This window comes from Oxyura jamaicensis, chromosome 1 (assembly GCF_011077185.1).
Source record: "Oxyura jamaicensis isolate SHBP4307 breed ruddy duck chromosome 1, BPBGC_Ojam_1.0, whole genome shotgun sequence".
Lineage (NCBI taxonomy): Eukaryota > Metazoa > Chordata > Aves > Anseriformes > Anatidae > Oxyura > Oxyura jamaicensis.
Window position 1 is genome coordinate 80,156,384 of NC_048893.1, and position 25,875 is coordinate 80,182,258.

The window sequence follows — 25,875 nt, forward strand, 5'->3', positions numbered from 1 at the left end:
TTTTTTTTTTTTTCTGCTGCCAGATTTTATTCCTCATGCCTGGCTGGTAACAGGAATAACTGTAGGGTAAGTGGGGTTCAGCTCCCACAGCTGATGGAACAGTCTAACTAAAGTCTGAGAGAATTCAGAGGTATTAGGTGCCAAAGGAGAGATCTAGAAGTCTCATTAGACACAAATCTTTACTAAGTTGCAAAACTCAGTATTTCAAAGGCTTGGAGGTTTCTTAAACACTCCAACAACATTCTTTTGGGGAAAAATGAAACTCTTGAAACAAAGACCTTTCTCATCAACTTTGTGTCCATAAAATGTGTTAGTGTGGCTGCTCCAGTGTGTATGTGTATGATGTAGCAAAGAACATGTTTTTCTTAACCTTGTACAGAGAAAGAGCTAGAGAAGAGAAATAAAAAGTAACTTGTTCTTATGTTTTTCCCCCCTTCTTTGTCTTCATCACTCCTCCACTTTTTTCTCATTCTTTCATAGGATTTTGTCTTTCATTCTGTCTTCTAGGTGTTCCCTCTGCTCCCCGTGACCTTAGCTATGAAATTGTTGGCTCCAACGTTCTCCTGACCTGGCGCCTTCCCAAGGACCTGGGTGGCCGCAAAGATGTTTTCTTCAATGTCATCTGCAAAGTATGCCCAACAGGTTCTCCAGGACCCTGTGTGCGCTGTGGAGACAGTGTACAATTTGAACCACGCCAAATGGGTCTGACAGAAAGTCGTGTGCAGGTCTCCAACTTGCTGGCCCGTGTGCAGTACACCTTTGAGATCCAGGCTGTCAACTTGGTGACTGAGTTGAGTTCAGAAGCACCCCATTATGCCACAATCAATGTTAGCACCAGCCAGTCAGGTGAGGAACCCCTTCTATCTGAGAAACAAAATTTCCATGTCTGTTTCTCATTTGATTCACTTTTACGTTTTACATCCTGAAGCTTTCTGTGTTGTGTCTGCTTTTTATCTTAATGTGCCAGTTCCATGATTTCCCCTCGTACCTTCTCTTTCTTGCTTTCTGTTGAGTGGGCTTTCCTTTCTTTCCTCTTGGCAGAAAATAATGAGTTTATCAGCTGATGTACTTGTACATGGAGAGGAGTTGTTGAGGCAGAATCTGCCCTGGAGAATATAGCAATGGGAATGTAGCTCTGTGGCTCAGAGAAAGCATGTAGCTTCATTGTGCAAGATGGGAGACACTATCAGGGCTTGATGCAGATTTTCTGAGCATTAGCTTGCCACAGCAGCTCTTAGAGAGCATTTCTTAATTTTATTTTAATCTTCTCTACACCTCCTCTACATCCTACTCTTCTCCATTTCATCTTCTTATAATTTATAGAGTATTTCTAGCATTTTTCACCTCTTCATTTTTCTTTTTTGTCTATGTTCTGAGTTACTCTGTTTTTCCACCTTCTATTGTTCCTGTACACCACCTTCAATTTCCCTCATTTCAGTTCTGTTTCATTAAAGGGTAAAGAAGTTTGGCAGGAACTAAATCACTTTGTATTCCAGCTTGTCCTCAGATATCAAAGGGGCTGGGGGCATCTGGGCTTAGATTCTGGGTGATGCCCAATTTGGCACTGTAAGTCTAGTCACATTCAATATACTGAATTACCATGATCATGGCTGCACAAATAGTACGATAGACCTTCAGTCAAGTAGGTTAATGACCAGTGAAGTTTATTGAAGCAACAGGAGCACAGGTTCTTTGGGTCCTAAGATTCTATTAAAATGAGATTATAATGAGCAAAGTTCACCTAGAGGACATGATTTTGACAAAAAATGGAAAACAGCTGGCTCTGGGCTGACTATGTGATTTATCAGTTCCATAGTACCATGAAGTTCCTCATCCCTGTGGTGATATCACGGAGCCTGGACACAGTGTCTCCACTCTGCTCCACCCTGCATGCAATTTCTTTTAGAGAAAGCACACCAAGCTCCCCGCTTGTTGCCAATATCTAAGGCTGCAGGTTGTGTTGCCAAGGGCACTATCACGGAACAGGTCCTTTGCATATCTACTATATCTCACCCTGGAAGTTTCCTCAATGCCATGCCTTCCTGTAAGATGTGCACATACCTTTAGTCCCAATAAGTCACTTCCAGCAATTATTCTACAACTTCATACTCCAAAAAGTATTGTTGTGATTCATCAAATCTGTTCACCTTTTGCATTTCTGCTTATTAAAGTAAGGAGGTAGAAAATTGACAGATAGGCACTGTCTAAAGATGAAGATATAGATAAAGAATAAAGATAGGCACTGTATAACAAGAAATATACATAATAACATTTACTCATCACCTAAATACACATGACCCTGGTATAGCACGTTAATACCATATAGCTGAGTGAGTCATAAATGAATATGAAAACTACAGTTCTTACAGTTCTTAGGGAGATTTTAAACTGAATTTTGACAAAGGATCCAGAAACAATCACCATAGCTATTTTATTGGAGCTGCTCTAGGTTCTTCTACATGTTTTGTGTTGACTTGTACTTTGTTCTTGCCTTTTTAACCTTGCTGGTTTGATAAATGGTCTTGAAATATTTTTCTTCTGTCAATAGGAAAGAAAGATTTTTTTGTCTTTTACACGGCAGAAATTTTTAAATGTCTTGCAGTTTTCACAAAAGTGTTGTGATTCTTGTAGCTAGGGCCTAAGTCAAAAGGATGACTAGGAACTACAGTACTAATAGTATGTGCGGGCAGTCAGAAGAAAGGGAGAGATAAAAGGGTTGTGGAGAAGGTCAGACTGACTGATAGAACACAGAAGATTTATATATGGAAGAAAAGAAAGAGTATCATCAAGTAAATTCTGTATTTCTGTAAATATCCTGTACACAGACTGACTTACAGAAGCAGCTGGAGACAACTACATGCATATGGTTCTGCTAAATGTCAACAGTGTGAGACTGGGCATGTGTTCTTTATAAGCATGTAAAAGCATGTATGGAGAGGAGTTGTATACAAACTTGGTTAAGAGGATATAATGAGGAGTAATGTGGTAACGAGGAGAAAAAGGGGGAACAATTTGAACTGACAGAAAATGTCTGTAAATATTTAGAGAAGTGTAAATGTTAAATAAAATCCTAATTAGATTCCACACTGAAGATGCAGAGACCCCTGCAGAAACAGTAAAGCTCAAAAGAAATGCTGCAGGGTTGGATGTGAGATTGTGATCTTGGTTAAATCACATCTTTTGATTTCTGTTTCTTCTTTGCTATGGAAAGTAAGGGTGCATATACACACCCCAACAACTTCCTACTGCTAGCAAACGCCAGTGGTTTAATAAAGTCTGTTTCTTCCCTTCGAACCATTCATTACCTGAAAGACATTGAGCATGTATATGATAGGATACCTGGTCCCCTTAGGAGTCTGGCTGCAAGTGGGTGGTCAATTTTTGTTTACAGTAAAAGATATGGCTTGGTAATTCATATGGTAATTTCAGGCAGATCCTTTGGCTTCTGCTGCAGATAGGCAGGTGTTCTATTAACACCCTGAACAATTCATTTTCTTCGTGCTTCTCATGTATGCCTTCTTCATCTATTTCTGAGGTAATTTAATTGAGGAACTTATTTCTCCTCCTGCCTCGAGTCAGCCAATCTGCTCTCTTTTGGTTTTGTTTGACTTTTCAGACCACTCCTGTTCCTCTGGGTGTCTCTTAGTGTGTCTAGGCATGTTAGAATTCTTGGATGTCTCTCTCCAAGGTGAGTTTCTTGTCCATTGAAGCAGTCTTCAGTGACAGGAGGCCAGAGTTCTGAAACAGCAGTGTGTAATGGAAGGCTTGCTTTTGTGTTTGCATTTTTTTTCTTGCTCTTCCATGAAATTGCTAGGAGTGCACTTGAGATGAGCCACCCTCAATTCACAGTGACAGCTCATACTAACAAAGCCCTGCTTTCTCTGTCATGCATCCCTGCCCCCTCCCTTCAATCCCCTCAGCAGCTTTTCAGCTTTAGTTTTTTTTTTTGTTTTGTTTTTGTTTTTTTGTTATTGTCATTTTAACAATTATTATTGTACAAGCCAAAATGAACATTTCAGGTTCTTAATGTTCTGAAAGAGACGAGGGGACCGAAGGGCATGGAGGGTGAAAGAAAGCAAATTGGAGAAAGATGGCCATATCATAAATTTGGTTTCTATTAAATTAAAGGTGGCAAAAGAAAGACCCTTCAGTGCTGGCAGCTTCTGAATGTTGTACTTATTCCCACAGCTGTCAGAGTTCTCTGTGTCCCTTCATTTGCTGATCCAAAAAATACACCTCCCCACACTCCGCCCCTATGTTAAAGATACCTTAGGCAATATTATGCTCTGGAATAGTTATTTTCTCTCCTTGTCCTGCCTCGCCTCTCCACGCCTCGCCTCCCTCCTCACCTCCCCCCACTCCCCTCCCCTCCCCCTACTCTTCTCCCTTCCCCCTACTCCCCTGCCTTCCCTCCATTCTCCAATTACTTTCAGCTCATGTTTGAAGTGCTGAGGGTGAATAGTTACAGAAGTGTCAGGATATGTAGAAAGATGTTAGGAGGCCATTCCGTATAGCACAAACTGCATGAAGAAAGGCTATTATGAAATTGCTTCTTTGCAGAGAACTTGACAAAGAGAAACCACAGAACTTAAAAAACCAACCACCTTATTTTTCAAAAGTCAAAAAATAAAAATAAATCACATCTTCAAGTATATTCATCATGGTAAACAACTGCTTCATCTCATGCCTCAAGACAGAAGTCAGTTTTTCATTTAAAGGACTGTGAAAAAAAAATAATTCTCTGTGCACAGCTGTAACTGCCTGTCCATTTTTTTTCTTATACCTTCAACTGAGGCATGTAATAATGTCTGTTGCCAGAGCTATACTGTTCTGAACTTATTCATTCAGGCAGTTTTTGCATTTCTAGCTAGAAGATGAAGGGACAAAGACAGCAGAGACTCAAATGTTGTCCCTACAGACTTTTAAAAGCAAGTAGAATTTTTGACAAAATCTGGACAAGATAAGAGCAAACAGATATATAAAGGTGATGTGATGAGGCTGCCTTGTACCTGTGAAAAGATAGCAGCCTTCTGCAAGAGCTAGATTCAGAGCAGTGGGACCTGGCAATATCAAAAATGTGTAGAACTGCATAAGTAAAAGCTAGAGAGTCTGAAGGTTTGTGTAAGAAGTTGCATGGGGAAAAGGACAGTTAGGGGTAATGCAAGGAAATTTCAAAGGACCCAATAGAAGATTTTATGGTGGAGATGAGGAAAGACTTAAACTCTGAGTATGTTTTTGAGTTTACAAGGGCAAACGGATGATGAGTTGATCAGGAAAATTTGCTTGAAGTTTTCTGCTTTTCCAAAGAGATATGGAAGAGTTCTGTAGACAAAAAAATAAATACTCTTGTGTTTTGCCAGGCTAAAACAAACAGGTAAAGCAAACAACATATGAGCTCTGTCTTCATCATCCAGTGAATGAATGACACTAATTCCCAAAGTAAGAAGTTGTTTATTTATGATCCTAATTGCCAACCTTTAGCACTCAAGTTCCCTAAGAATTCAACTCTATTGTCTTCCTCTTGTATAGGACAAATTCTTTGGAAATATATATATATTTTTTGACACTTGTCAACTTTGTTGTATTCAGATTTGGCCAGGTGTGACTGGGATTTAATTCTCTGCAGCATAAGCAGGGAATGAATGTGCTTGTTTTCACACTGCAGGTTTCAGCAGCTCTTACAATGAAGATGGAAGGTTTCTGAGAAGGTAGAAATAGGAGGTCCATATGTCACATGGCACCTCGTGATATAAAGGAAAATTCTCTGTATATTAGGTACGAGTGGAATCCATTTATAAGAAACAGTAGTAATAAAGATAAAGGAGGTGAAAATAACTAACCAATTTGCCTTTCTAAACCACTCTTCATACACAGGAATTTTAGTACAAGGTTATAACAGAAGACAACCTGAGATACTTCTTCAGGATTTTCAGATATTTTAGAGAAAGGGTAAGAACTCAACTGAAGTTTGTGGAAAAGACATAGGGCATTTTCAAAAGAAAGAGAAGATATTAAAGACATGAAGAAAGTGATTTCTATTCTGTATTCAGATATCTTCCTTGAAGATTATAAATGAGATGGAGTGTGGAACAAAGCTTGGGTTTAATGCCATTTGCTCAGAAAATGAGGATAATAGGATAATACCTGAAGAAGTAAAGGAGGAGAAAAGACAATATGAGAATGGTAGATTTGGGGCTTTCATTACAGAAGAAGGCATAGCTGAGGGTGAGTTTAGTTATTTTTTAATGATTTCTATAAAATCTGTAGACCTCTGACCTTTTGTTTGGATTTATTTTTTTCAGTAGCTAAATTTTGTGATCCCACTCAGTGTTAAAGTAGTTCCTAGGCAATAAAGATATCCTAATTCCTGTTTTCCAAAAGCCATGTTTGTCAGGCCTACAGGAAGGTAGCATTTATATATCATGTGTACTGATAGATAAGGAATCTCTTCATGAAATCTTGTATCATTGTATCTTCAGTATACCTTGATAAAACAAGCAAATGCATCATAAGCACTATTTATTGGTGAATTGCATGCATGAAGCTAAAAAATAAGTGATGGTGATGACCTAGTTTCCTTTGATATTTTCAGAGCTCCAATTTGCTGCACATCAAAAAATCAGTTCTTCCATGGGCTTATTCTCTTTCTTGGTGCTTGCAAGCCCAGCTATATGGCCTCTTTGGGTGATAGAAGAGGAAATGCTGTGGGACCTTAACACATCCTTTAAAGAAAATTTGGGTTGTATAACACCTGACTATGCTCAAGAAGATTAGTTGGCAACAGGTTATATTGATCCAAATTGAGATCTTTTCCAGTCCATTTCCTAAATCAAGGGAAGACAAGTTTGTTGTTGTTCTGTTGTTATTTTTCACAAAGGTCTTTAGAGATCTGAATCAATAGGCTCTTCTTGAGTAGCGCTTGAGAAGCAGAAGAGGTATCCTTATTTCCTTCACATTCCTTCCTTACCTTGTCTGCTGATGTAGAAAAATTCTTAGGCTTGCAAGCACATGTTGCTTGTCAAGGACATCAGCATTATAAGGAAGCAGCAGAAACTTGCCAAACATTAGTAAGTCAGAGAATGTAGCATTTTCATGGTGCTCTAAATATTTTAAATCTACCATTGTGTGTTACCAGGAAGAATATTGTCCTGACATGTAGGAGAGTTACAATTGACAGCCCATGAAAAATAAAATCTGGAAGCTGTATTACCCAATGTTTAGACTACTTTATATCTTCCATTAGGTGTTATATGTGGTACCTGTACAAGAATTTATCCATACACTTGATATTTTATAAATAGTAATGCTAAAATACAAAAATACAAAAAAAAAACAAAAAACAAAAACAAAAAAAAAAAAAAAACAGTCATTTTCAGACTTCCTTAAAAATCTGATCTCAAAATATGTTTGCTTTCAGTTAATTGTTGCTTCAGTCAGGCCCTATGATTTCAACTGTCAGTGGACTGTGTCATTAGGCAAGAACCTTGCATGTCTCCATTTATAAACCCTATGTGAAAATAGCAAAATTAGTAAAAGTGATAAGTCAACAAAGAACTGGTTGCATGTATACATGAAACAACCTTTGAAACCAGTGTTCCATTAACAAAATTGTTGATAGTTGGCATGCAAAGGAAAATACTCTTTTGGCACTTCGGTGGAAGCAGGTACAAGGTAGAATCATAGTATCATTTAGGTTCAAAAAGACCTCTAAGGTCATAAAGTCTAACTGTTAACCTAGCACTGATGAGTTTACCAAAGCACGTCCCCATGCACCACATCTGCACATCTTTTAAATACCTCCAGGGATGGCGATCCAACCACTTGCCTGGGCAGCCTGTTCCAATGCTTCACAACAGTTTCAGTGAAGAATTTTTCCTAATATCCAACCTAAACTTCCCATGGTGCAACTTGAGGCCATTTCCTCCTTTCCTATTGCTTGTTGCCTGGGAGAAGAGAGCAACCCCCAACCCAGTACAACCTCCTTTGAGGTAGTTGTTGAGATCAATAACGTCTCCCCTCAGCCTCCTTTTCTCTAGGCTAAATAACCCCAGTTCCCTCAGCCACTGTAGACTTGTTCTCTAGACCCTTCACCAGCTTTGTTGCCCTCCTTTGAATGCACTCCAGCACTTCAATGTCTTTCCTGCAGTGAGGGGCCCAAATCTAAACACAGTATTCGAGATGCAGTCTCACCGACTACAGGGGGACAACCACTTCTATAGTACTGCTGGCCACACAGTTTCTGATACAAGCAAGGACACTATTGGCTTTCTTGGTCACCTGGGCACATTGCTGTCTCATATTCATCTGGCTGTTGACCAACATCCCAAGGTCCTTTTCTGCCAGGCAACTTCCCAGCCACTCTTCCCCAGGCCTGTAGTATTGCGTGGGGTTATTGTGACCCAAGTGCAGCAAACAAGCGGTTAGCCTTGTTGAACATCATACAGTTTGTCCTGGACCATTGATCCACCCTATCTAGATCCCTCTGCAGAGCCTTCTTACCTTCAAGCAGATCAACATTCTTGCCTAAATTGATGTCATTTGCAAATCTACTGAGAATGTACTCAATCCCCTCATCCAGATAATTGATAAAGATATTGAAGTGAACTGGCCACAGTACTGAGTCCTGGGGGAAAACACTTCTGTGTCTGGCTGCCAACTGGATTTATTTCCATTCACCACAGCTTTTTTGGCCAGCCACCCCACCAAATTTTTACCCAGAGAACCGTGTGCCCATCCAAGCCATAAGCAGCCAGTATCTCCAAGAGAATGTTGTGGGAAAGTGTCAAAAGCTTTACCAAAGTCAAGGTAAGAAACATCCACAGTCTTTCCCTCATCTACTGAGTCACCTTGTCATAGAAGGAAATCAGGTTAGTCAAGCAGGACCTGCCTTTCATAAACCCATGCTGATTGGGTCTGGCTGTTCTGTATGTGCTATATGATGGTATCATAGAATCACAGAATGGCTAGGGTTGGAAGGGACCTTGAAGATCACCTAGTACCAACCCCCCTGCCATGGGCAGGAATGCCACCCACTAGATCTGTTTGGCCAAGGCCCATCCAGCCTGGCCTTGAACACTTCCAGGGATGGGGCATCCACAACATCTCTGAGCAATCTGCTCAAGTGCCCCGCTAACCTTTGAGTGAAGAATTTCCTGCAAACCTCTAAACTAAATCTCCCCTCTTTTAGTTTAAAACCATTCCCCTATGTCCTGTCATTATCTGATTGAGCAAAAACTCACTCTCCATCTTTTTTATAAGCTCCCTTTAAGTACTGAAAGGATGCAATGAGGTCACCCTGGAGCTTTCTCTTTTCTGTTGGCTGAACAGCCCGAGCTCTCTCAGCTGAGAGGTGCTCCAGCCCTCTGATCATATTCACAGTCCTCCTCTGGACCCATTCTAACAGGTCAACATCCTTCTTGTGCTGGGGGCCCCATACCTGGATGGAGTACTCCCAGTGGGGCCTCACAAGGGGCCCACTTGGAGTACTTAGGGGGGGACAATCACCTCCCTGGCCTCTCCTCTTTCGATGTAGCCCAGGATGCAGTTGGCCTTCTGGGCTACAAGTATGCACTGCTGGCTCATGTCAAGCTTATCATCCACCAGAATCTCCAAGTCCTTCTCTGAAGGATTGCTCTCAATGAGTTCTTCTCCCAGTATAGCTATAGTCTTAAGACACCAAACTTACTTGAAATGGTAGGAGAGATCCCTGGTCAATGTTTAATAAAGTTTGACCTGAGTATCAAAATCTGAACTGTTTCAGATAGGTGGATTACTGAATGTTTTTACTGGTTTAGACCTTTGCCTTAAGAGGTACCTGTATATTAAGTAAGTATCACTGAAATGACTGTCTCCAATATGACATTAAGATGGCATTGTCCTGGGAATACCTTGTAGTTGAAGACGATTTTCATTCTCCAAAAAACCTCATGTGTAAGTGGCTTTAACATCTATTCATCTCCCTTCCTGCTCTGAAGATATGTTTTTTTCTTCTATTTAGAAGAACTAACTACTTCAGGAAATGGCCTGCTATTAATTAGGTATTCTGTACTTCTGATATCATCAGAATGTGTGAATGATGCCTTTAGAGAACAATAAAATGAAAAGCAAAACTACCACAAATAGTGGCTGGACTGTTGCTCATTGTAATCTACTTTTAGCTCAGTGAACTAAAAAATGAATTTGAAATAATTTATCACATTATCTTCAATATTTTGTTTTCTTCTGTGTGAATCAGCACAGGCAGCAGGAACAACCATAGGCTCATGGCTAAAATGCAAACTGTAGATTTATTTTCATTACCTCACCAACTGGGGGATCCCTGAAGCAACACATGGACACATGCACACATCTAGGGACACAGGCACTGCTAAGCTCAGTCCATGCTAGATCACCAGCCTGCTGTTTACACCTGTTTATCAAGGGTACGCACAGGAATAGTTTATACCACCGTGCTGTGATCCTCACTGTACTTCTTCAATCTTCTCTATACCAAGGCTGGGAGCTCAAGCATGTCTGATAGGGCACCTCTGAGTCTACCAAACAGTTGTTAGCTAAATACAGATGTACTTCTTGCCAAACACACAGAGCATAAACAGCAGTATGTACAATGTACGTGCTTTTCTATGTTACTACTACCTAGCCTTTAAGCATTCCCAGCTGCAAGGTCACTTAATCATATTTACAATCCTCCTCACCAGTCTTCCATTCTGATCCCATCCCCTTCCTAACCTTCCGCTTTTAAACCATTCCTCCCAACACCTTCCTCTGATGTAATGAGTTTCAAATTAGTGATAAGTAATGGCAGTTCTGCAAATCTGAAAGTCTTGAGCTGAGCTTTAGACTTTTAGAACAATCTATCAGAAGATTTCTAAAGTTAGTAGACACAAGTTGGTACTTGCTTTCTCATTTAGATTCATGCTTCCAAAGCCTTCTTTTAAGTGTGATGTTTTGTACGTAAAGGTGTGTTGGGTTTATGTGGCAAGGTTTTGGTAGCAGGGGGCTGCAGGGATGGACTCTGTGAGAAGAGTCCAGAAGCTGCCCCATGTTTGATAAGGCAGCACCAAACAGTTCTTTAAGAACTGCTCCATTGTGGGTCCAAACCAAGGGGCCCATCTGTTGGGAGCAAACTGCTCCAACATGGGTCCCCCACAGGCGGCAGCTCCCCCCAGACCCCCTGTTCCTGTGTGGGCTCTTCTCCACAGGCTGCAGCTCTGGCCTGGGGCCTGCTTCTGCGGGGGCTCTCCGTGGGCTGTAGCCTCCTCCAGGCCACATCCACCAGATCCACCGGGGGCTCCTCCATGGGCTTCAGTGTGGAGATCTGTTCCATGTGGGACCCATGGGCTGCAGGGGGACAGCCTGCTCCACCAGGGGCCTCTCCACAGGCCACAGGCGAACTTCTACTGCATGCCTGGAGCATCTCCTGCCCTCCTTCTGCACTGACCTTGGTGTCTGCAGGACTGTTTCCTCACTCCTTACTCTCCCAGCTGCTGCTCCCCAGCATTTTTTTTCCCTTTCTTAAATCTGCTCTCACAGAGGCACAAACATCACTGGCTTAGCTCTGGCCTGCAGCAGGTTCCTTTGGAGCCAGCTGAAATTGGCCATTACCTAGCATGGGGCAGCTTCTGGATTCTTCTCACAGAGGCCAGCCTTGTAGCCTCCCACTACCAAAACCTTGCCATACAAACCCAATATAGATCAGTTTAGGAAGAACAACATCTTGTGGGAGAGACCCCACGCTAGAGCAGGGGAAGAGAGTGACTGTGAAGGAGAGGTGGTTACGAAGCATCATAGACTGACCACAGGCCCTGTTCTCTGCTCTGTTCCCCTTTACCACTTGTGGGGTAGAGGAGTTTTTAGTTTGTTTTTAGTTTCTCACTGCTCTATCTTGTTAGTAATAGTTAATAGTTAATAAATTACATTAATCTCCCTGTGCTGAGTCTGTTTTGGCCATGACGATAATTGTTGAGTGATCTCCCAGTCTTTATCTCAACTGAGATGAGCCCCTTCCATCATATTTTCTTCACCTTTCCCTTTGAGGAGGGGAAATGAGAGAGCAGTAGTTGTGGAGCTCAGTTGCCATGCTGAGTAATACCACCATAAAAGGAAAGTTGAATTTTCCCTATAATAATTGGTATCTGACACAGACTTTAAGCACTAAATATCCTAGTGGAATCAAGAAGGTAGTCAGCTCCATCTGTGTAGTATACCAAGCTGGCCTGTTCACTAAAACAGAAAGTTACCATGCTTTTTAAGAACAGACAGCAGAACTGTGTGTGAAGCTTCCACACATACACACTTAACAGTGACTCTGGCCCTGGAGCTGTTGATTCCAGGCCATAGTGTTGATTAGAAGCCCATTCAGACTGGACTTCTGTGGCTTGATGACTTGCAGGGATACCAAGAGTCTCAAATACAACAGTAGTTTTGCTAACTAGGTAACAGTCCTGCAGGGGATTGGCATGAGATTCAGGAACTAGTGTGAACTAGATCAGGCTGTGAAAATTAGATGCTTTCATTCTTTATGATCTGCAACTGAACTGGAACCACTGAATGGAGGAATACGTCAAAGTCTGTTCCTTAACTCATCAGTCCCCTCATCCTTTGATATCTGCTAGTTTGTAACAGTGATGTGGAAGTGAAAGACCTCTGTTACTCAGGCAGGCATATTACTTCCTCTCCCATCCACCCCACAGCAAAAAATTATAATCTTGGGGAGAAGCTTAAAAGAGATGGTGTGCTCTGCTTTTGCTCTTGCCTCTATCATATTGTTTATTCAAGCATGACCCTAGAGCAAGGCAGTGGCATTAAATGCTCAATCAGTGATTCATCTTACATGTAAAAATTTCAATTTTTGAAGCCCAAAATAAGATTCCAGCTACATTGTATACCATTTCAAAACTCCTGATCATGATCAGTTAGATGTGAGTTTCTTCGTTTTTTGTATGAGTTGTCAGTGACTGTATCCCTCAGTAGAGTAAAATTGTAGCTGGGTTTCTTCTGGTTATGTTACAAAATATTTCATAATGCAAATTAAGGGAAATTAAAGGAGGGTTTGAACTAAGTTTTTAATTCATTATAATAAATATTCAACTATTGGTCCTTGTTAACCTTTTCCCTTTGCAATCTTTCCTTTCTCTCTTTCATTCCAGTCCCCTCTGCAGTCCCTATGATGCATCAGGTGAGTCGTACTACCAGCAGCATCACACTGTCTTGGCCTCAGCCAGACCAGCCCAATGGGGTTATCCTGGATTATCAGCTACGCTATTTTGACAAGGTGAGAAGAGAGTGATGAGAGTGATGCAATGCAGATTGTTATATAGCTGTTGTGCAACAGAGAAAAGGGAAGCCTTTCTGGGAGATGAATGCTTGGATCAGACTGGATAAGGCGGATAAAATGCTCCAGTTATGAGGGAAGAACAAACCATAGCAAGCACAGAAGTTCACAATATATTCTTAATTTAACATCTTTCCATCTGCATTTCCCAGCTTGGGACCATCTGGGGATGATGTTAAAAAGGGAGAAGACATGTAGCTAAGCTAAAAAGTTGTAGCTGAAACAACTGACTAAGTTTAGTACCACCTGATACAGGTAACATTGGAAGTACATCAAGTTTCCAAATGTCTATATTGAAATTGGACTTAGTGCAACATCCTGTGTTTTATTTGTGGAGGGGAATTCTGTGTCCCAGTTTATGCCTGGATGAAGATCTCTAAGAAATTTTGGGTGGAGGAGTGCACTGTCATTTACTAAGTGGCAGATCCAAGTTACATGTTTATGTGCTGAAATTACAGGGTGACAAATATATAGTTGTTTTCCATTCACATCTTTCTTGACTCCTACTTGATTTAAGGGAAAGAGGTCCATAGGACCATTAAGACAAGCTCCCATTCCCTATTTCTGATCTCTCACATAAATATATGTGAATATATGACTATATAAATATATGAACCTATGTATAAAGGAATGAGAAGTAGCAGTAAGAAGCAGTGAGTAGTGTATGAGGAAGTCAGGTCTAGAATATCAAGTGGGGTTGGGATACTCTCTAATGGATTCAAAGAATATTGGACCCTCAGGAAACTGCCGTATGGTCAAAAGTCTCACATTCCTTTTTGGTCACTGACTTTCACAGGCAGAAGATGAGGATAATTCATTCACCTTGACTAGTGAAACTAACATGGCCACCATATTAAATTTGAGCCCAGGAAAGATCTATGCCTTCCAAGTACGAGCTAGAACAGCAGTGGGCTATGGTCCATACAGTGGAAAGATGTATTTTCAAACTCTAATGGGAGGTAAGTGGACTCAGATCTGTACATGCCCATCTTTCACCAGTGTATGTCATTGATTGTATTAACATATCCTCTGGGAGGACTGCTACCAGACATTACTGCTCAACTTGTGTGCCTGTATATAGGAACTTGCATATATGGATTTGTTCTATCAAAGAAAGTTCATGGTGTCACAGCATGTTGTTTACACTCCCTTAGCCACTGCTACTTCCATATTCTCCCGTCCTACTCCTTGTTCTCATATACCTCTGTGCGTCTGATCAGCAGGAGCAGAGTGTGTCAGTAGAACTCTCTTTAGGAGGGTATTACAGTGCATAGCACTATATACTGCTGTAGTTTGGTCTCCAGCTGTCACAGGACAACTTACAGCTGAATGCCCTGAAAGTCTTAAGATAAGTGGTACACAGGACATGTACATAGAACCTTACCATCTATCTAACAGTATCACCATCCATTCACGCACAGACCAACATACTGCCTTGTGATGCCTTTTGGTCTGTATCAAATGTACTCGTGTGTTACGTACAAGCTAAAATAACAGGGGGGATCAAAGCTCAGGTTTAGAACTGGCTTACACTTAAATGGCTAGTCACATGTCAGTGGACAAGGAAAAGTGTTTTGAGATGGAGTACTAGCTTTTCAGAAACTGGAAGGTAAGCACTGAAGAAACACAATTGCAGGGGCAAAGCAATAATCAAGACAAGCATTTGCTAAATTACCAAGACTAGCCTGGAAGGCAAAGGGCTTATAGGGTTGGAATTATGGGTGAGTCCTAGGTGAGCAGATGGGAAACCCTAATTGTTCCTGTCTTCTGCATTTGTGTGTGTATGTCTGTGTCTTCCTTGCTAGGCGAACGCTCGGAGATGGTGCAGGACCGATTGCCACTTATCGTGGGCTCAGCGCTTGGTGGTCTAGCCTTCTTGGTCATTGCTGCCATTGCCATCCTTGCCATCATCTTCAAGAGGTGAATTCCTTGATTTTCTCATGTGCCAGTGCCTGCACCCTAAACAGCAGAACTTTCTTACCCTGGCTTCATAATCCATTCCCAAGGGAAACAGCCTGATCTACATTTATTCAGATGTCTTTGGGATGACATCTTCTAATTAAGGAAAAATCCTTCCCCATTGCTCTGCTGTCAGAAGCCTCTCCTTTGGTAAACCACTCTTGTACTTACTTAGCTGAGATTTGTCTAGGTAGCACTAAGAACACAATGGAAGCTTTATAAAGTTGGTGATCAAAAGGTATTTAAATGCATCACTCTCAAGAAGTGACTGCAAATTACATTGTAATTAAGCAAGTGAAGAATGAGACAATGTGATGACAATGTGGAGTAAATATTTAGATACGTTAATTAAGAAGGTACTGAGGAACTGCAAACTACTCTTTAACCAAGGACTGAGAGTCTGTAGCTAGCTCATTTGCTGAAGAATAAAAACTGTACATTTTACATGGTTCCATGGAACACAGATTCATAAAATATGGGTTAAAGAAATCAAACACAACTTTCTATTTTGGAAAGAAAAAAAAAAAAGAAAAAAAAAGATAAGTCAATGTAGAGATAGTCTGTCACAGTGAGAGATTGGGGCAGAAATTTTAAAAACAAAGAAAAGTAAAGGTGGCTAGCAGAGCTATCTAGACACACAGAAGTAAACTATGGCTGGGGGGGGGAGGGGGGTGAGGGGGAAGAGAAAAGAAACAGTCATCACCTGCTTCTTGAATTTATTGAAGTTTGAACTTAATCCCCTGGACTGTCTGTAATGGATTTCTGTGTCTTTGGACTACTATGCCTCTGCACAAGAGGAACATTTTAGATTTGTCTGTTGAACCAAAGAAAGATATAAAGCACTTTACTTTAGAAAATGACATCTAGTTTTAGTCATTTCTTTTTTTGTTCTCTTCCTTTTTTTTTCCTTTTCTTTCTTTCTTTTTTTTTTTTTTAAATATGTTTTCTCCATCTTTGTGTATTCACTTTTAATATTTTTTCTTTCTGGAAAAAAGAAAATTACCAAATATTGTTATAGTTGCATTGTTGCCTCCTCTTGTAGCTTTGAGCACTTAAAATACAATTTCTTACAGCTGGGAATTTGATATTATGTGCACAACTCAATAAAGCATATATTTTTCTAAAACAATGATTCAAATCCAGAGTAAATTAATATTATCAAATCTGTGTCGGGGAACAACATTAATAGGTTTCTGTAAATGTATAAATAAAAAATGTTATAAAAATAGTTTAATTTATACACAGAGGATCATGTAATAGTGATTCAGAAAAAGTAGAGATATCAAATTTCTATTTAAAATTTGTCTTTGATAAGAAAAGGAAGTTTGATGATGAAGGAAATGAAGAAGTCCACATGAAATGTGCTCTTTAAAAGACAGAATATATGTGGAAACAAATACAATAAATTGGTTTTGGTGCATATTGTCCAGCCAATACGCAATGTGAAACACCTATTTTAGGTAATTATTTTATTTTGTTTTTATGATATCAAACTATTGATATATTAGATGACCTATAAAAATCTGAATGTAGACCTGACTGTCAAGAGGAGTAGCACAGTTACAGTTTGTAGGTACTGGTCCCCAGTAAAGCCAATTTCTTTCAACAACAGAAAGAACAGACTTTGAATGTAGAAATATCCATGGTTTTGGAATTTTAGCAGAATTTTAAGAAATAAGCTCCACAAGTGTGAATAGTACACAGCTTTCTGTTAGAATGATAGAATTAGATTTCTTAGTAAAGACAGGTAACATTATGTTTCATGAAAGTCTGACTTCAGATGCTAATTGAATCCGATTGAAGGTCTTGTGCTGAAATGGTAAAGTATATGAATGGGCAAGAATTCTTGTATACAGCAGGAATACTATAGGAAACCAGGGTTTGATTTACAATGAATTATCTATATCAATGGCATAATTATATCAATGGTATAATTAATATGATTTAGAAAAGACTGTAAACTAGCATGAATTGTACATCTTCAGGGAGAAAAAAAGCTGCTTATAAATATTGTTGCAAACAAAGGAAGTGACTAAAAAATAGACTATTAAGAGCAAACGAAGAATAAGATGGAAGTTGGAAAACATCTAGATCATTTGAGGAAAAAATGACTTGAATAGCACACATTTAAAGGGATAACAAAATATGAGAAGTGCCAATTCTGAGAATCACCTGTGATTACTGTAATTTAGACACTTATTTGCAATAAATATTACAGCAATAAAGACTGTACCTATTCTGAGCTACTTGTGTATAGATCACAGAACAGATTTCTGTCCAGCTGCTTTTGTGTTGGTGGGTTTGAGTACTATAATGAAAAGAATAGTCAAAGTAAATGCTGTTAAGAGAGAAGGGAAATAAAGAAGTGATCTTGTGGGGTGGAATTTATACACTTTATGCAGTTGTAATTTGAATACATGGTTCTTAGAATGCTTTTGAAGAACTTAAAAGACATTACAGGAAATGGTTTCTATTAGTATTGAAAAGAATAATTTGTAGTAATTAAATGAAATTAAAATACACATTTATCCTGAATACCAAGGAGACTTCCAAGACAGTAACATTAAACTGTGATTTTCTTTTTCAGGATAGTGCTGAATTCCATATCATTTGTCATGTCTAAAGTGTTGTTGCACACTTTAGTGTAAAAACTACCAGATAGAAAACAAGCTAGCACTGGCTACCAAGAGATGGGCAGGATCTTAACACTTATATCGCTGAACTAAAGGATTCTCTGAGTCTTGCACTGAGAAGCCTACCCTAATATCCTAAGGGAGACTTGCATGTGTTTTGACATTCCTTTCTTTTATGTCCTGCAGTAAAAGGCGGGAGACTCCATATACAGACCGCCTGCAGCAGTATATCAGTACACGAGGTAAGTGTTCTTGAGCAACAGATGCCAAAGGCCTATCTCTTCAGGAGTCACTAGCACCCATTTCTCTCAGGGGCTGATTCTGGTGATGTTTTGGGCTATCTCCTCTATTACAGGACTTGGAGTAAAATACTACATTGATCCTTCAACCTACGAGGATCCCAATGAAGCTATTCGAGAGTTTGCCAAGGAGATTGATGTGTCCTTCATCAAGATTGAGGAGGTCATTGGATCAGGTAGTGTGAGCATCTTCAGATTTTGAAGCACCTTCTTGCCTACCTTGACACCTGATACATTATTTTCCTGAAATGGAACCAACTATGACACGTAAAGTCTCTCAGGATAGCTAATGTTCATTTTTGCAAAATTCATCTTAACCTACTTAAACTCAGATGCTGGCTCCAAACCAAATTTAAAACACCCTTCGAAGACTCATTTGACTTCCTCATTTTGAATCTTGAACCTGAACCTGAGCAGACTGAATTCAGAGCCTTTATTGAGAATTTTACCTTGACCCAAACGGTCCTAGTAAGTGTATTTCCAAATGGTGCTTGGAGTCTTCCATATTATAATGTTTTAGTGCAATTGACTAAACATTTTGCTCTGTTTCCTTACTTGAGGTGTGTTTCTTCCCTCCCTGACAGGAGAGTTTGGAGAGGTGTGCTTTGGGCGCCTAAAACACCCAGGGAAACGTGAATGCACAGTAGCTATTAAAACATTGAAGTCAGGTTATACAGATGAGCAGCGGCGAGAGTTCCTGAGTGAGGCCAGCATCATGGGGCAATTTGAACATCCCAACGTCATCCATCTGGAGGGTGTGGTCACCAAGAGCCGACCAGTCATGATTGTTACAGAGTTCATGGATAATGGATCATTGGATTCCTTCCTCAGGGTACAACAACCAGACACCCCCACAACTGTTACCTCTTCACCTTGCGGTGTGCCATTCTTGAATCTGATAATTTTGCCTGCCCTTCCTCTTCCCCCTTCACTACAAGTTCTCAGTTGCCCTCTGCAGGTGCAATAGAAATAAAAGAAAATTACCAGGCTAAGTGGCTTTGGACCAACATGATGAAAATATTCCAAAAGCTCACCCATCATATAAGATCTCTGCATTATTTTTGACCTTTCAAACTCATTGATATTAAATTGTTTATCTTTGTACATGGTCTTCTAGTTCCTATGTGCATACTCAAAAGTTTGTCTAATATTCAGGCTTAATTCCACTGAATGTTTTCAAGTGACTTCAAGTAATTAAACCTGTTATTATTTTTGGACTCGGAATGTCCAGTGTTTTTTCTAATAATGAAACAAAAATACAGACATTTCTGTAGTATAGATGCTTCACTTCTTTCTTTATTGATTCAGATGTTAACTCAACTCAACTACTTCGGCAGGTGCATTTTGAAGAGCACATGAACTCATTGTATAAAAAATAGAACTCATTGTAAAGATCCCAAAAAAGTAAGAACAGATTTGTCTGCTCCCCTTCATTTAGCCATCTTAGTAGTTAATGAGAGACTAGACGTAAGATGCTAAATAGGAGGATATGGCTACAATATGAGATCTGTCTTCAGAAGCAGATCACCGACGTCTGACTTTGAGATTGATTCATTGCCTTAAGGCCATTTTCCTTCCTTGTTTACTGTTCTTGAACCTTTAGAGTTTGAAGATGTATGTTCTCTAATGTCCTAAATCCACCTTATTAACGTGCTCTTTGGTTTCATTTCCTGTGGTCATAAAAGCTTGTGTTTACCTCTTCACTTTCAGCAAAAGGAGGGACAGTTCAGTGTGTTACAGCTGGTGGGAATGCTACGAGGGATTGCAGCTGGCATGCGCTACCTTTCAGACATGAACTATGTGCATCGTGACCTGGCAGCACGTAACATCTTAGTCAACAGTAACCTCGTGTGCAAGGTTTCAGACTTTGGTTTGTCTCGCTTTTTGGAGGATGATGCTTCAAATCCTACCTATACTGGAGCTCTGGTGAGTTCCTACTGTGGAGTGAGTTACTGCAGTGCTGTCAGCTATAAATTTGTTCTGTGTTCCTCCTTGATTTGGTGCACCGTATTTAGTCCATCTTCAGACCAGAGAGATCAGTGGGATGGAGCCTTCTACTTTGTGGGCTGTCTATTCCAAACCATCAGAGAACTGTAACTGAGTATCTGATCCACTCTGCCATGTGAAATAGAATCACAGAATCATAGAATGGCTTGGGTTGGAACGGACCTCAAAGACAACCTAAATCCAACCCCTCTGCCATAGACAGGGATGCCACCCCTAGATGTGGTTGGTTAAGGTCCCATCCAGCCAGGCCTTGAACACCTCCTGGGATGGGGCATCTATAACTTCTCTTGGCAACCTGTTCCAATGCCTCACTACCCTTACAGTGAAGAATTTCTTCCTAATGTCTAGTCTAAATCTGTCCTCTTTTAGTTTAGGACCATTTCCCCTTATCCTATCATTATCTAATTGAGCAAAAACTCACTCTCCATCTTCTTATAAGACCCCTTTAAGTACTGAAAGGTTGCAATGAGGTCTCCCTGGAGTCTTCTCTTCTCCAGGCTGAACATCCCTAGCTCTCTCAGCCTCTCTTCACTGGAGAGGTGCTCCAGTCCTCTGATCGTCTTTGTAGCCCTCCTCTGGACACACTCTAGCAAGTCCATATCTTTCTTGTGCTGGGGGCCCCAGGCCTGGACACGGTACTCCAGGTGGGGCTTCACAAGGGCAGAGTAGAGGGAGATAATCACCTCTCTAAACTAGCTGGTCACACCTCTTTTGATGCAGCCCAGGATGCCGTTGGCCTTCTGGGCTGCAAGCATGGAGTGAGTATCAGTGCAGTTCTTTATGGAATGATGGTGAATAGGACAAACTACTTAAACTGGTTATCTTTTCACTTTCATTGGCTTCTTACAAGAAATTAAAAGGACTGAAGGAGAGATTGAAGTCTGTGCTACCACCTTTTGAGGAAAGAGGGCTTCAGTTTTTGTCCTGTAGAAAAGATAACCAGTGTAAATATGTATGGGCTTACTACAAACCATCAAATGAACTTACTGCCTGTGAAATTAAGGTGTCTGTTATACATATTACAAAACTGGGGGTCAGATGAGGGAGAGTAACAGGTGGGTTGAAACTGCCATTTAATATGCAGGGGATGAAGAAGAATTAGGTCACTGAAAGGAGACACATTTTAGATGTGTGTGTTTTGAAGAACTAACACTTCAGTCATATTTCTTCTGTCAGGTTATAACTGCAAGTCAGTGAGGTTGAGATAGAAAGAAGAAAGACTTAATGAAAAGCTACTCAGTTTATCTGTTGTTGGAGTTGCTGGTTTTGATTGTTTACATTATGAGTTATAGTCATAGGGGACTCCCTCTTGAGGGGAAATGATGCACCCATCTGCAGACAAGATAATCTTTTCAGAGAATTTTGCTGCCTTCCCAGCACTCAGGTCAGGGAGGTCACTAGAGTACTGGAGAACTTAGTACAACCTTCAGTGTATTACCCACTCCTGCTCTTTCATGTAGGTACCACCATATCGATGGTGCATCAAGAAGTTTCAGGTCAATCAAAAGAGGAAGACTACTAAAGGATTCAGGTGCTCAGGTAGTATTTTTCTCTATCTTCCTAATAAAGTGAAAGACATTGGAAGGAACAAGCAAGCTCAGGACATCAACATCTGGCTCCAACACTCGTGCCTTTGCTAGAATCCTTTTTTTTTTTTTTTTGTATCCATGGCAGATTCTCCAAGACACAGTGTCTGCTGGGGCCTGACAGGATCCATCTATCTAGATGGGAAAATGTTTATCTGTCTGTAAGCTAGCAGTACTGATTGAGGGGGCTTTAAATTGAACTGATGCCAGGAATGCTGTAGGCAAGTCATGAAATGGCACAGTTAATGGGAGCATTTACGCCTGTCCAGAGGGCACTGAGGGCTTGGGAGCCCATCTGAAATGCTTGTACATCAATGTATGTAGAACAAAGAGAACTCTTTGAAAGAGAAATGAGAAACAAACAGGAGGAACTTGAAGAAAGCATATGATCTCTCAAAGCAAGGTCAGGCCACGCAGGAGGACTACAGCACAGCATTTTGCATTTGCAAACATGAAAGGGAAAAGCTCAACCAGAGTTGAAACTGGACAGTGATATTTCAGATAATAAAATGTCCTTTTTCAAGTATAGTAATAACAAGAGGATGTCTAATGAAAATATTGGACTATTACTGGATGAAGCTAGTAACTTAACAAGTAAGGATCACAAAACAAGTGATGCACAATGTGATCGCTCACCACCCACTGACTGATGTCTAGCCAGACCTCAGGAGTAGTGGTCTTCTCCCCATGGCCAAGTCCCCCCCTTTTTATTTTTCAGCATGATGTCATATGGTACAGAATAGCCCTTTGGCCAGATTGAGTCAGCTGTCTTGGTTCTGTCCCCTCCCAGCTTCTTGTGCACCCCTAGCCTCCTCGCTTGCAGGGCAGCATGAGAAACTGAGAAGCCCTTGACTGAGTGTAAGCACTGCTCAGCAACAACTAAAACATAAGTATGTTATCAACATTATTCTCATTGTAAACCCAAAACATAGCACCATACCAGCTACTAGGAAGAAAATTAACTCTATCCCAGCTGAAAACAGGACAACCATGACCGGGGAAGCAGCAACTTTCCATTTGTTAAGACCAAAATTATAAGGAACCAGTTGTATGAGTTGAATGTTTCTAAGTCCACTGGGCCTGCTGGGATTCATCCTGGAGTACTGAGGGGCTTAGCAGATGTTATAGCAGGAACCCTCTCAATTATCTATCAAAAATGTTGGGAATCTGGGGAGATCCTTGCTGACTGGAAACTAGCCAACATTATCCCAGTTTACAAGAAGGGCGTGAGAGAAAACCCTGAAAATTACAGAACTGTTAGTTTAATTTCAGTACCTGGAAAAATTATGGAGAAAATTATCCAGCGTTCCAATAAAAGACACTTAAAGAATACGGCAATCATCAAGCCCAGCCAACATGGGTTCATGAAAAGAAAGTCCTTTCTTACTAATTTGATCTCCTTCTGTGATAAGATAACCCGGTTAGCAAATTAAGGGAAGGTAGCAGGTTTTCTGGATTTTAGTAAGGCTTTGCTACTGCCCTTCACAGTACCCTTCTAGACAAGTTGTTCAATTGTGAGATGAACTAGTACATGGTATGTTGGGTGAAGAACTGGCTTAACAGTAGGGCTCAGATGTCTGCATTGAATGGAGTTATATCTGGCTGGCAGCCAGTTACTGTTCCCCAGGGCTCAATCTTGGGGCCAGTTTTGTTCAGTATTTTTATCAGTGATCTCAATGCAGGAGCTGAATGCATCCTTATTAAACTGCTGACAGTATTAAACTTGGAAGTGCTGTGGACTCTTGAGGGACAAGAAGCTTTGCAGAGAGATCTAGATAGACTGGAGCATTGGACCATCACAATGCTATGACAAGATGCTATAAGAATGCTATAAGAAGGGAGGTTCTTGTCAAATTGACAAGAACAAATGCCATATTCTGCACTTGCAACTGAGTAATGCCAAATATAAGCACAGCCTGGGAGATGAGTGACTGGAGAGAAGCCCTGAAGAAAGGGATGGGGGGGTGCTGGTTGACAGTTGGCTCAATATGAGCCAGCAGCCAAGAGGGCAGAGTGTATTCTGGGTTGCATTACATACAGCGTAGCCAGCCAGTCAAAAGATGTAATATTCTGTGATTATTATGTGAGGGCCACAAAGATGATCAAGGGGCTGGAGCACCTCTCCTGCGAAGAAAGGCTGAGAGAGCTGTGGCTGTTCAGCCTACAGAAAAGAGAAGGCTCCGGGGTGACCTCATTGCAACCATTCAGTACTTGAAGGGGGCTTATAAAAAAGATGGAAAGAAACTCTTTGCTCAATTGGATATTGACAGGACAAGGAGTAAAAGCTTTAAACTAAAAGACAGGAGATTTAGATTAGAGGTTAGAAGGAAATTCTTCACTCAGAGGGTGATGAGGCATTGGAACAAGTTGCCAAGAGAAGTTGTGGATGCCCCATCCCTGGAGGTGTTCAAGGCCAGGCTGAATGAGGCCTTGGCCAACCAGATCTAGTGAGCGGCCTCCCTGCCTATGGCAGGGGGGTTGGAACTAGATGGTTCTTGAGGTCCCTTCCAACCCAAGCTGTTCTATGATTCTGTGATATGATTATCTCACCACATATAGCATTGGTCCGGCCTCACTTGGAATACTGTATGCAGTTCTGGGTTCTACAATCTTTATTGATGATCTGGATGAGGGGATCAAGTGCACTCTCAGTAAGTTTGCAGACGACACCAACTTAGGTGCATGTGTCGATCTGCTCGAGGGTAGGAAGACTCTGCAGGAAGATCTGGATAGGCTGGACTGATGGGCTGAGGTCAACTGTATGAAGTTCAACAAGGCCAAGTGCCGGGTCCTGCACCTGGAGTGCAACAACCCCAAGCAGTACTACAGGCTGGGAGATGAGGGGTTAGAAAGCTGCCTGTCAGAGAAGGACCTGGGAGTATTGGTTGATAGTCGGCTGAATATGAGCCAGCAGTGTGCTCAGGTGCCCAAGAAGGCCAACAGCATCCTGGCTTGCATAAGAATCAGTGTGACCAGCAGGACTAGGGGAGTGATTGTCCCCCTGTACTCAGCTCTGATGAGGCTGCACCTCGAGTACTGTGTTCAGCTTTGGGCCTCTCACTACAAGAAGGACATGGAGGTGCTTGAGCGAGTCCAGAGAAGGACAACAAAGCTGGTGAGGGGTCTGGAGAACAAGTCTTAGGAGGAGTGGCTAAGGGAGCTGGGATTGTTCAGCCTGGAAAAGATGAGGCTCAGGGGCGACCTTATCGCACTCCATAGGTATCTTAAAAGAGGCTGTAGTGAGGTGGGGGTTGCTCTATTCTCCCACATGCCTGGTGACAGGACGAGGGGGAATGGGCTAAAGTTGCACCAGGGGAGGTTTAGGTTGGATATTAGGAAGAACTTCTTTACTGAAAGGGTTGCTAGGCATTGGAATAGGCTGCCCAAGGAAGTGGTTGAGTCAGCATCCCTGGAGGTCTTTAAAAGACATTTAGATGTAGAGCTTAGTGATATGGTTTAGTGGAGGATTTGTTAGTGTTAGGTCAGAGATTGGACTCGGTGATTTTGGAGGTCTCTTCCAACCTCGATGATTCTGTGATTCTGTGATTCTGTAAAAGAATGTTAAGATACTTGAATGCATCCAGAGGATGGCAACAAAACTAATCAAAGCTCTGGAAGGCATGTCCTATGAAGAGTGGCTGAGGATATTTGGTTTGTCTAGTTTGGAGAAAAGAAGGCTAAAAGGTGACCTCATTGCTTTTTACAGCTTCCTGAGGAGGGGCGGTAGGGAAGTGCCCATCATTTCTTCCTGGTATCTAGTGACAAAACGTGTGGCAGTGGCTCAAAGCTCTGTCTGGAGAGGTTCGGACTAGACATTAGGAAAAACTTCTTTACTAAGAGAGTAGTTAGACACTGGAACAGAATTCCTAAGAAGGTGTTTGATGCACCATGACTGTCCGTGTTCAAGAGGCATTTGGATAATGCTCTTAATGATACAGTTTAACTTTGGATTAGCCCTGAAATAGTCTGATAGTTGGACTTGATCTTTGTAGGTTCCTTCCAGCTGAACTGTTCTATTCTATTCTATTCTATTCTATTCTATTCTATTCTATTCTATT

General features: G+C 41.0%; 1 protein-coding gene across 1 annotated transcript in view; it reads left to right on the top strand.

The window, feature by feature from the left end:
* EPHB6 (EPH receptor B6) overlaps positions 1-25,875 on the top strand; it is a 68,858-nt gene that overhangs the window by 38,401 nt on the left and 4,582 nt on the right. Inside the window, exons 5-12 of the mRNA XM_035313452.1 lie at positions 508-846; positions 13,149-13,273; positions 14,130-14,292; positions 15,139-15,253; positions 18,112-18,167; positions 18,281-18,400; positions 18,809-19,056; positions 19,935-20,150. Of these exons, the coding sequence (XP_035169343.1) occupies positions 508-846; positions 13,149-13,273; positions 14,130-14,292; positions 15,139-15,253; positions 18,112-18,167; positions 18,281-18,400; positions 18,809-19,056; positions 19,935-20,150 (1,382 nt within the window). The remainder of the gene's footprint in view (positions 1-507; positions 847-13,148; positions 13,274-14,129; positions 14,293-15,138; positions 15,254-18,111; positions 18,168-18,280; positions 18,401-18,808; positions 19,057-19,934; positions 20,151-25,875) is intronic.